The sequence below is a fragment of the Salmo salar genome, chromosome 12 (genome assembly GCF_965601325.2).
Source record: "Salmo salar chromosome 12, fSalSal1, whole genome shotgun sequence".
Taxonomy (NCBI): Eukaryota; Metazoa; Chordata; class Actinopteri; order Salmoniformes; family Salmonidae; genus Salmo; species Salmo salar.
The window spans coordinates 29,808,720-29,820,207 of record NC_138302.1 but is presented as its reverse complement, the minus strand read 5'-3'; the positions used below and the strand labels follow the sequence as shown (position 1 = coordinate 29,820,207).

The following is an 11,488-nucleotide window of genomic DNA, read 5'->3' as shown; positions in this document are numbered from 1 at the left end:
ACCAGCCATTTTGATAAAACCAACCTGATTTATAGGTTAAATGTAAGGAGGAATTTGTCTGTCATACAGTAGTTCACTTCACAGTATTTTGTGTGTGTGTGTCACTTCACTCGTAATATCCTGTTAGTCAATGTTGTACCACCACAGCGCATGGTTTGATGTAACACTACATAGGTTATGATGTAACATCCTGTCATCGGCTTCTGGACAACATAGGACAAAACAGGTTAAAAAGTGTCATGGGACTGTTAGTGGCTTTAACATACCATGTAGAGTTATTAGTGCAGTAGGACTACACATAGCAATACAATGAACACCTCCAGAGAGAGAGATCACTTTATATCACTTTCACAAGGATCCAAAAGACTGTTATTGGAGGGAATGGTCATGCTCAGTCATGTAATGTGGTTGAGTAATTTCACTGGGGGAACTGCAGACGCAGCACCCAGAGATGTGGAGCTGAGGCTGGGGTGGAGCGAGAGGGTGCATGGATGATTTGGAAGCTGCTTCTGGACGTGTTTCTGCACATCCACCTCTGCTGTGTTGAGGGAGGGAGGTGTGGCGCTGGCAAACTATGATGATTCAGTAGAGCAGTGTTGGGGGTTCTCATCACGTTGAATGAACAGGGCTCTCTCCTGTGGACAACTTCAGAAACTATAGGTACAGTGAAAGCCAAGTTACCGGAGAAATCCTCTCCTCTACCTGTTATATAATAAAAACAACCGTTTGCATTATAATTTAGATTTATTATTCAGTATGCATTTGAACATTTCTTTAAATTGAAATGACATCCCATACCATCCTGTCTCCACAGGGCATCTTAAGGCAGATGCAAATAAAACTAAAATCTCCTTTCCACCCAAATAATTATTCTTTTTATTCATTAGTGCAAAATAGCGAAACCCAATCTAATAAGAAAGGACAGTATAGGTCATTATTCTGTAATTAGATTTCTCCATTATGATTTTTTTTCCATTTTTGTTCAGTGTTTAAAAAAAAAGGCTATTTAAAAAAAGCCAGTGGAAAAACAAATAAAACTAAAATTGGCAACAAGAAAAAAGTTCTGTGCACATTTGAATGGATTTAGGAAGGACATCTCTCAGGCGAAAAGAGTCCTAGTTTTGCAGCAGAAAAACATTGACATAGAAAGTATTTATGATATACATATGAGTATTAACAGGTGTAAAGTAGGTATAGTGTGTGTATATAGTTATTACTAAGATTAGACTAAGTTATTCTGTGACCATTTGAGAGGTTAGGGCAGGGGTGACAAACTGATTCCATGGAGGGCCTAGTTTCTGTGGGTTCTTGGTTTTTCCTTTCAGTTAAGACCTAGACAACCAGGTGAAGGGAGTTCTTTACTAATTAGCGACCTAATTCATCAAGTAAAAGGAAGGAGCGAAAACCACCCAGACACTTGGCCCTCTGTGGAATGAGTTTGACACTTGTTGGTTAGGGAGTACACAGAACCCCATGCAAGCATTAGGCAAGTAGGGAGAGGGGGGTTTCTATACTAAAAGGTCCATTGGCAAAGTCTCCCCTCTCCATCGTTTTTAAATGGTTAAATTCAGGTTAAAAAGGCATTGTTATCCTCGCGCTTGGAACAAGCAGAATACAGTAGTAGCAAGCATGGTGGAAACCAATGACACACCTCTCCTCTACACATTTTCATCTCCCTACTTCAACATCCAATAATACACACTTAACAAAAATGCAACATGTAAAGTGTTTCATGAGCTGAAATAAAAGATCCCAGAAATGTTTAATATGCACACGAAAAGCTTCTCTCAAATTGTATGCAAAAATTGGTTTAAATCTGTTAGTGAGCATTTCTCCTTTGCCAAGATATGCCACACCTGTCAGGTGGATGGATATATCAAGAAGCTGATTAAAAAGCATGAACAATACACAGGTGCACCTTGTGCTGGGGACAATAAAAGGCCACTAAAATGTGCAGTTTTATTACATAACACAATGCACAGATGTCTCATATTTTGATGGAGTGTGCAATTGGCATGCTGACTGCAAGAATGTCCTCCAGAGCTATTGCCAGAGAATTTAAAATGTTCATTTCTCTACAATAAGCCACCTCCAACGTTGTTTTTGAGAATTTGGCAGTACGTCCAACCCGCCTCACAACCGCAGACCACACCAGTCAAGGACCTGCACATCCGGCTTCTTCACCTACAGGAGACCAGACACCCTGACAGCTGGTGAAACGGAGTATTTCTGTCTGTAATTAAGCTTTTTTGTGGGGAAAAACTCATTCTGATTGGCTGATTGGCTGACCTATGCCCACCCATGGCTGCTACCCTGCCCAGTCATGTAAAATCCATAGACTAGGGCCTAATGAATTTCAATTGACAGATTTCCTTATATGAACTCAGTAAAACTTAAATTGTTGTATGTTGTGTTTATATTTTTGTTCAGTATACATCCATCTTTCTACTGTTTGTGCGCATCAGTGGTTTTGCACATCTTTCATTATCAGCCTTTTACATCTCTCCCTCTCCATTCAACATCAATACTACTACTAGCAAATAAATACAAATGACACACAGACCTTTCCAACTTCCATCCACATAATACCCATCCGTGTCTTAACAGAGACCATCAATGAGAACCTCTCCTGATTATGGACAGACAGGACATGCAGACAGACAGTCTGAATAGGGCCAAAGCATTGGAGCTGAAAGCTTAAAGAGACTGTTTTTAACTTCAACCAAGTACTAATGTGTTCCCTGTGGTATGAGGGACACACTTTAGTCACCCCAATAAAAGTATTTCAGCTTTGGCAGGAGACAGAGTGGAGGGGTCCCAGTTGAGTCCATCTTCAGATTGGAGAGGGTCCATTCATGGTTCAAGCCACACTGGGCACCAGTGGTCCAAGGGCTTGCGGGTTAAGGGTCAGGGGTTAGAGCGGGGCTCTCCAACACTGTTCCTGGAGAGCGCTCCTGTAGGGTTTCACTCCAACCCTTGATGTAACTACTAACCTGATTTATTTGATAAACCAGCTAATTATTAGAATTTGGTGTGGTAGATTAGGGTTGGGATAAATAAGTATTTGTTTAGCTACAGTAGCTGCAGAAATTGCCCGACATCCAACTTTCATCTTCCTCCTCCTCTTAGTTTTTGGACCCAGAGCCTGACTCATATCTCCTTTCCTCCCTGCCTTTCTTCCCTTCCTTCCTCATAGTTCTTGGAACCAAAGTCTGTCTCTTTCTCATTTGTCCTCTCCTCCTGTCAGCAGTCGGAGACCTCGGAGTAGGTGTTGGAGTCACCTTCTGTTTTCCTTCGCTGGCGGACTGACTTCTCCTCATCCTAGAGGAACAACACACAGACAGTCACTACTAACAGTAGGGTGTGAGTGTGTGAGTCTATGATGTTGATATGGGGTCTGTGTGTTACACGTACCGCCTGGAAGACTCCGTTCTGGCCCCACTCTCCGGGGGAGAGGTCATCGAGTTCCTGTTCCCCCTCTTCCTCCTCCTCTTCTTCCTCCTCCTCTTCTCTCACGGTGTCCATCCCGTCCTCCTCATACTCCGTCAGGCAGTCCGACTCATCCCCCGCTGTGGGACACACAGACACATTAATGCGCTATATGAAAGAGACCAGCTATACCGTAGCTCTAGCAACAAGACTGAAGATTGCCATGTGACGCACTACATGAGCAAAAAGCATGCTTGTCAAACATCTCATTCAAAAATCATGGGCATTAATATGGAGTTGTGACTTGTTGGAAAAGTGGCATCCTATGATGGTGCCACATTGAAAGTCACTGAGCTCTTCAGTAAGGACATTTTACTGCCAATGTTTGTCTGGAGATTTTATCCACCTGTCAGCAACGGGTCTGGTTGAAATAGCCGAATCCTGTAATTTGAAGAGGTGTCCACACCTATGTATATATAGTGTCTCTCTCCAGGTATATTTCTATCATAAAGGAGCTACAATTTAAGTAAAGATACATTAAATATATATTTTTTAAAGGTGACCAGGGCCCGTATTCACAAATAGTCTCAGACTAGGAGTGCTGATCTAGGATCTTTCCATATAAATCTTATTCATTATGATCTAAAAGGCAAACCTGATTCTAGATCAGCAATCCTGCTCTGAGAGGCTTCATGGACACTGGCTCTGGAGCTCTGATTATTATTTTATTGCAGGACACTTGGAAGAGTTAGGACACGGTAAAGAGGGAAACGGAGACGGTAAAGAGGGAAACGGAGAGGAAGGGGAAAGGCTCAAACCCTTATCGCCGTGGTAGCAGGGTTACTATACGACCAGACTTCGGTACATTTTCCACTTTATAATAGATTCTTACCCTCAGCAGCATCTGCGTCAGGATCGACGTAGGTCTGGACCGGCTCAATCCTGGACACTATCTCAGCCAGGTCAGTGAAGTCTGACCCTGGACGCGAATAGGACTGGAATACAAACAAGATAATGTCATTATGTTACGAGAATGTTAGAATGTGTAAAATGTAATAACGAACACAGCTTAAAACAAGAGAATGTCATGGGAATGTTATAATAACGTTATGTTAGGAGAATGTCATAATGTAAAGACGGTTATAATAACGTAACTATGTGCTAATGTAAAGTGGAGCAGCTGTGAGATGGTGAATGTAAGGTTTGTGACGTGTGTGTGTGTGTGTGTGAGTGTGTGTGTGTGTGTGTGAGACTCACGTCCGTCTTGGTGTCGTTGTAGTCTGCCGAGCGGTGGTCCTTGAGCATGTTGTCGATGATGTCACCACGGGCCCATCCGGTGAAGAGCAACTTGCCGTGCTGGTAGCCCACATCCTGACAGAGGGGACAGGTTAGCCTGGGGTAACAGACCATGTGGTGCAGTAACAAGCTACTGTAGCAAGAGTCTGGTGGAGACCAAGCTTCGAAGATGGTCTTTTACCGTGTGATTTGTTAGCTACCAAAACTTAATGTCAGCTGTTATCTAAAATTGTATTTTCTAACAATTATATACAGTTGAAGTCAGAAGTTAACATACACCTTTAGCCAAATACATTTAAAAACTCAGTTTCACACAATTCCGGACATTTAATCCTAGTAAAATGTCCCTGTCTTCGGTCAGTTAGGATCACCACTTCATTTTAAGAATGTGAAATGTCAGAATAATAGGAGAGAGAATGATTTATTTCAGCTTTTATTTCTTTCATCACATTCCCAGTGGGTCAGAAGTTTACATACACTCAATTAGTATTTGGTAGCATTGCCTTTAAATTGTTTAACTTGGGTCAAACGTTTTGGTTAGCCTTCCACAAGCTTCCCACAATAAATTGGGTGAATTTTGGCCCATTCCTCCTGACAGAGATGGTGTAACTGAGTCAGGTTTGTAGGTCTCCTTGCTTGCACACGCCTTTTCAGTTCTGCCCACAAATTTTCTATAGGATTGAGGTCAAGGCTTTGTGATGGCCACTCCAATACCTTGACTTTGTTGTCCTTAAGCCATTTTGTCACAACTTTGGAGTATGCTTGGGGTCATTGTCCATTTGCGACCAAGCTTTAACTTCCTGACTGGATGTCTTGAGATGTTGCTATATCCACATAATTTTCCATCCTCATGATGCCATCTATTTTGTCAAGTGCACCAGTCCCTCCTGCAGCAAAGCACCTCCACAACATGATGCTGCCACCCCCGTGCTTCACGGTTGGGATGGTGTTCTTCGGCTTGTAAGCCTATCCCTTTTTCCTCCAAACAGAACCACGATCATCATGGCCAAACAGTTCTATTTCTGTTTCATTAGACCAGAGGACATTTCTCTAAAAAGTACGATCTTTGTCCCCATGTGCAGTTGCAAACCGTAGTCTGGCTTTTCTATGGCGGTTTTGGAGCAGTGGCTTCTTCCTTGCTGAGCGGCCTTTCAGGTTATGTCAATATAGGACTCGTTTTACTGTGGTTATAGATACTTTTTTACCCGTTTCCTCCAGCATCTTCACAAGGTCCTTTGCGGTTGTTCTGGGATTGATTAGCACTTTTCGCACCAAAGTACATTCATATCTAGGAAACAGAATGCGTCTCCTTCCTGAGCGGTATGACGGCTGCATGGCTCCATGGTGTTTATACTTGCGTACTATTATTTGTGCAGATGAACGTGGTAGCTTCAGGCATTTGGAAATTGCTTCCAAGGATGAACCAGACTTGTGGAGGTCTACAATTTTTTTTCTGAGGTCTTGGCTGATTTCTTTTGATTTTCCCATGATGTCAAGCAAAGAGGCACAGAGTTTGAAGGTAGGCCTTGAAATACATCCACAGGTACACCTCCAATTGACTCAAATTATGTCAATTAGCCTATCAGAAGCTTCTAAAGCCATGACATTTTCTGGAATTTTCCAAGCTGTTTAAAGGCACAGTCAACTTAGTGTATGTAAACTTCTGACCCACTGGAATTGTGATACAGTGGATTATAAGTGAAATAATCTGTCTAAACAATTGTTGGAAAAATTACTTGTGTCATGCACAAAGTAGATGTCCTAACCAACTTACCAAAACTATAGTTTGTTAACAAGAAATTTGTGGAGTGTTTGAAAAACGAGTTAATGACTCCAACGTAAGTGCATGTACATTTCTGACTTCAGCTGTATATAGTGTAACATGACACAATATATATAATAAATACTGTAACATGACACAATATATATAATATATACTGTAGCATGACACAATATATATAATAAATACTGTAACATGGCACAATATATATAACATGTGCATGAATGTGATCATGAATGTAAATACACTTTGAACATATCCCAGAGCCTGCATAAGGAGACGAGACAGACAGAGGTGTTGAGAAGGAATTGTGGAACTCACGTAGATCTCGTCAAACTTGCCGAAGTCCATTGTCTTGAAGCGGTCGATGGGTGGTCTGATGTACTCGCAGTAGGCACTCTTCTTAACCACTTCCAGCTGACGTACACACGACACATAAGCCAGCCTGGACTGGATCTCTGCCATGTCTGGAACCTGGGTGGGTAGAGACGATAGTGTGTAGGAGTGTGCGCGCGTGTCTGTGTGATCTGTGTTGATCATCATACCTTCACTTTCTCTGCCCAGGGGTTGATACGTTTCCACAGCAACCACCAGCCCGACAGGCTGTCGCCATAGTTACAGAGGTCCGTCTCGTCCTGGCTACCTACGTCGATGGCGATGACAGTCTTGGCACCCATGTTCCTCGCGATGTCCGCTGTGGGACGTCACATTGTGACACACACACACACACACACACACACGTACACGAGCCGGCAGCAGGGACGATAAGGAAAACCCAGTCTGGGGTTATTGTGGTTATTTCCTAATAGGAACGTTGTCCTTCATATACTTTATTACCACATTCAAACTCACTCCACCAGAAACAGACATCCCAATTGGCTGGATTATCACTCACACTAAAACTTCCAGTTTTATACAGTGCATCTACTCATATCGCCCTACTACACCTGAAAATGTTTTGATGGCCCCAATGTTTGGGTGAATTCTTATCTCCACGTTTTGTTTGCTCCTGCATTGTTGATAATGCAGCCTTGATGTGTGTTTATGGTGTGAGTCCCAGAGGGGGTTTGAGACCAAGTACCCTGTGAAGGGTGCAGGTCTTACCAGTCCACTCCACAGTGTTGACCCAATGTGTTTAGCCTAGCGGTTTAGAGTGTTGGTCCAGTAACAAAGGTCGCTGGTTCGAATCCCCGAAGCCAGAGAAAAATCAGTTGATGTGCCCTTGAGCAAGGCACCTAATTTCTCCTGTAAGTTGTGTCTGTTAAATGACAAAAATGTAAAAATGAACCAAGCCTAATTTTGAAGAAATTAAACTTATATCATTAGCGTTAGTTCTATGGGTACTAGCTATCTAAATCCATCGTGAACACTAGATGGTTGCTATGGCATTGCGCCTCTTCTGTCTATTAGAATGTGAGACAAGTCATTGCTTTAGCCCGATACACACTGGGTACAACTCTGTGGGTGTCTCCACCCAAAACATCAAATAATCACACGTATCGTAGACCTCGAAGCCACCCGACCATGTTGCACAAACCGCAAGGAGATTCCACATCTAAATGAACCTAAATCAGCCAAACTAGAGAAGGATGATGTTCAACTTCATCAGGTTTGTGAAACATGGTTTTGTAAGTCATATTTTGTTCTTCTGCACACTACAATGACGACTTCCAGAGGAGGTAAGAGTAGCATAGTAGAAGAGATGGACATTTGAGTAGTAGGCAGAAAACAATGTTTCAAGTTGTCTTTTTTCCAGTTGGAATGCAACAGGCAATCCATACATCCATTTGGAAGAACTCCCAAGTTGGTAACATCCTAATGAATACCAGTTTGTTGAGGGGCCTGATACTGCGTGTCGTCTTCATACTGGAAGAGCCGACTGATGTTTTGTAAGTCACTGATTTAGAAACATGGGTTATTGTTTTGTTTTATGGAATTGAGAAAGCTGTATATCGTTTTTAAGTTGCCTAAATCACAACTCTATCAACACCCCAATAATCTGAGGAACACGGCATGTCCCGCCCCTTTAGATGTTCTCAGCCAGTAAGACACCAGGAAGCCTTACTGACAGACACATAGCATTCTGAAACTCTGTTGATTTAGTGCGGATTTAAAAAGCTTGTGGATATTGGACAATGGGATACTTTGTACCGCCAGTGTCCACTATCACTAACACACTTGACGCTCAGTGTTGTATTTTCTCCCATCTGATAGGAAAGATTGATCCCGAGCTGAAAGCATGTTACAGACCAATTTCAAATACACTACGGGGTTCATTTACATATTTGTTTTCCATCTCAGTCAATTGCCTCTATTTTGAAAAATTTGTTGGCAAATTAAATTTGAACATTTTGACAATGGAAATGATTTGAACTCTCATTCCCAGTGCTCAGATGGTAGATAATGCAACTGAATTCTGTCAAACTCATCTCCACCATTGTCAATGACAGCCCCTACTTACCCATGGACGATCTCTCAACCCCCCCCCCTCAAACTAAAATAACTCTGAAAATGTCCTACTACCCCCTCCCTCTTTCCTGTTCTCCTCATCATCTACTTGCCTGGCAGGTTGTTGATGTAGCCCCCATCCATAAGCAAGTTGCCATCTTTGGGGTCGCAGAGGGGTGGCAGGTACCCTGAGAGGGTCATGCTCGCCCTCACATAGCGCCACAGTGACCCTGTGAGCCACACCCAGGGGGAGGGAGGGGAGGGGGGGATAACATCTCAATAATGTTGGCGTAACTTCAGGTTTGTCATGCGTTTTGGCAGCAGACCACAGCCCCAAACCAAAGGGTGCAATCCCAATTGGTTAACCCAGAGGTGGATAACCGCCAAAGGGTTAGCCACGGGATGTGAATGTGGTGCTGCCCAACCTCTCAAATTGCTTCTGCATCCCCTGAACCACCTTACCATGCACAGAGACCTGTGTGTGTCAGGTCTAGGCACAGGGTACAGAGATAAGGGTGCTGCCACAGAGGATCAAGGGTTGGTTCGATCTCCAGACTCTGTCCCCAACCACAACCTTATGCTCCCTGTGAGTTAACCCTTGTGAAAGGTTAATTGAGAAAAAGTGAAGCTTTTTCTTTTATAGCCATTTACAAAAAGTAGTGTCTGTTTTACAGCACTTGGCAAAAACATACAAAACAAAAATCACCAAAAATACAGGTATGAGGAACCTTTTAAACCTAGCCTTCAGTTCCCTGACTCCCCAACTAGACACAAGGAGCACAGGGGGTTGGTAGTCTGGTCACAGCATTTGAAGATCTCTCAGACACTAGTGAACATGTTAGGGGCAACCAGCCAGCCCTGCCCAGAGCTGTAATACCACTCCGGACCAGGAGAGGGCAGGGGAGGCTGGGCGCTGCATGGATTGGAAGGAGAAGGAGCACCAGAGGAAGAGAAGGATGCTGCTGTGTGTGTGTGGAGTTTGAAGGTGACATACGAGACTGAAGAATTACAATGTGGAATCACTGAACTGTTCTGGACTTAGAAGTACTAACGAAACGCACAGTCACCATTTTCAGCCCACTTTTAATTTGAGGCTTCAATCAAGCCTTTCACTGACAAGAGTGATGGAACTGTATGTTCATCTATGGGCATTGGTAGGATCCAGAACACTTTTGGCATCTCGCTAGAAAAAGCTAAAGGAAAACGGGTAGCATCAGCAACACTGTCATCAATATATATGTAAAGAGTAAATATATAGATGCGTACAGTACACGGACACATGCACATACATGGACAGGGGGAGGTGTAGCTGCTGGGGGTGGTGCAAATGGTTGACATAAGCCATTTATAAGCACTGCTCGCTATGACGACATGGGATCAAGCGATGGACGAACGGACAGACAAATGGACAGAGAAAAAACGACTACAGACCACAATTAAAAAACAAACATGAAATAGCCTATATGGTGACCTTCTCTGACCTCAACACAAAACATTTATTTCCCGACACCATAGGATCAGCTTCAAACCCTGAAGAGAAGGCTACATGTTGTGTTCCTATAGCTAGGTCGATATGCAAAAACCTATAACTTATGGACCTGCACTGACAAACGAGTGACTGAGACCCAAGCTTTAGAACGTGGGAAACGACAAGCAGCAAGCTGCGTGGAAAGGCCTGTGTGCCATGCTCAGGAAAAAGCAGACGAGTAAGTGTACACTTGGTGTGTAGTATACCAGCCAAGTGCAGGAGAACTTGGGAGATGAAGTGGAGGAGCATGGAGAACCAAAAACAGGGAGGGGGAGGGGCACCAAAAGCAGGACCATCATGCACCTCTCTGTCTGACCCATGGATATGTACCTGCATGAGAAAAGCCTCACTGCCAATCCGGAGGCATGGGGAGGGGCTTACTGACACTGGGGGGCGGGACAAAGCCAATTCGGAACTGACTTGTGTATGAGTGTGAACTATTGAAGCCAAATTGAATAGAGAAGTATTGGTGTTAAGAATGGGTGGTTCTGGGTGTAGGGGAGCGAAACATTGCATCCCCTCCACTCACGTACCGAAATATACACTGTATTAGCCTAACTTTCCTTCCAAACCATGGGTTCCCAATGTCCGACTGGTCAGGTGGGGTTAAGGTGAGACGGAACGTGGGAAAGAGGGAGGGGGAGGGCGTGGTTGATTGTCGGTCGTTTCAAAGAGCTTAAGGTAGAAGTTGCCCCTAACCCCAGATCTGGGATCAGATGACATAACCCCAATCCTAACATTAACCATCAGGTGGGTGAAAATAATATGACCCTGTATCAGTGGTCAGGAGCAACTTCTACAACTCCTTTTGGGGTTAAGGTGTGAGACGGGGGTCGGGGTTTGAACTATGAACTCTGACCTGGGACATTGTTAACATAGCAACCATCCACAAGCAGGTGGCCATCCTTGGGGTCGCAGAGGGGAGGTAAATAGGGGGTGTAGGAGGCACTCGCTCTAACATAGCGCCACAGCGAGCCTGTCAGAATGGAAGATGGAGAGGGGATATC

General features: G+C 43.7%; 1 protein-coding gene across 6 annotated transcripts in view; it reads right to left on the bottom strand.

Annotated features, from left to right (window-relative positions):
* Positions 1-725: 725 nt before the first annotated feature.
* Positions 726-11,488, bottom strand: part of LOC106564686 (patatin-like phospholipase domain-containing protein 6) — a 35,999-nt gene continuing 25,236 nt past the window's right edge. For 3 of the 6 annotated variants that reach the window (XM_014130929.3, XM_014130930.3, XM_082958812.1), the window contains 8 exons: positions 11,341-11,457; positions 9,067-9,183; positions 7,051-7,199; positions 6,827-6,979; positions 4,687-4,800; positions 4,322-4,424; positions 3,415-3,569; positions 726-3,321 (listed from right to left, as the gene is read on the bottom strand). In XM_014130929.3, the coding sequence (XP_013986404.2) occupies positions 3,244-3,321; positions 3,415-3,569; positions 4,322-4,424; positions 4,687-4,800; positions 6,827-6,979; positions 7,051-7,199; positions 9,067-9,183; positions 11,341-11,457 (986 nt within the window). In that variant the 3' untranslated portion in view covers positions 726-3,243. Of the gene's footprint in view, positions 3,322-3,414; positions 3,570-4,321; positions 4,425-4,686; positions 4,801-6,826; positions 6,980-7,050; positions 7,200-9,066; positions 9,184-10,016; positions 11,458-11,488 lie in introns of those variants that run through there. The other 3 variants (XM_014130932.3, XM_014130931.3, XM_014130934.3) reach the window with 3 other exon arrangements.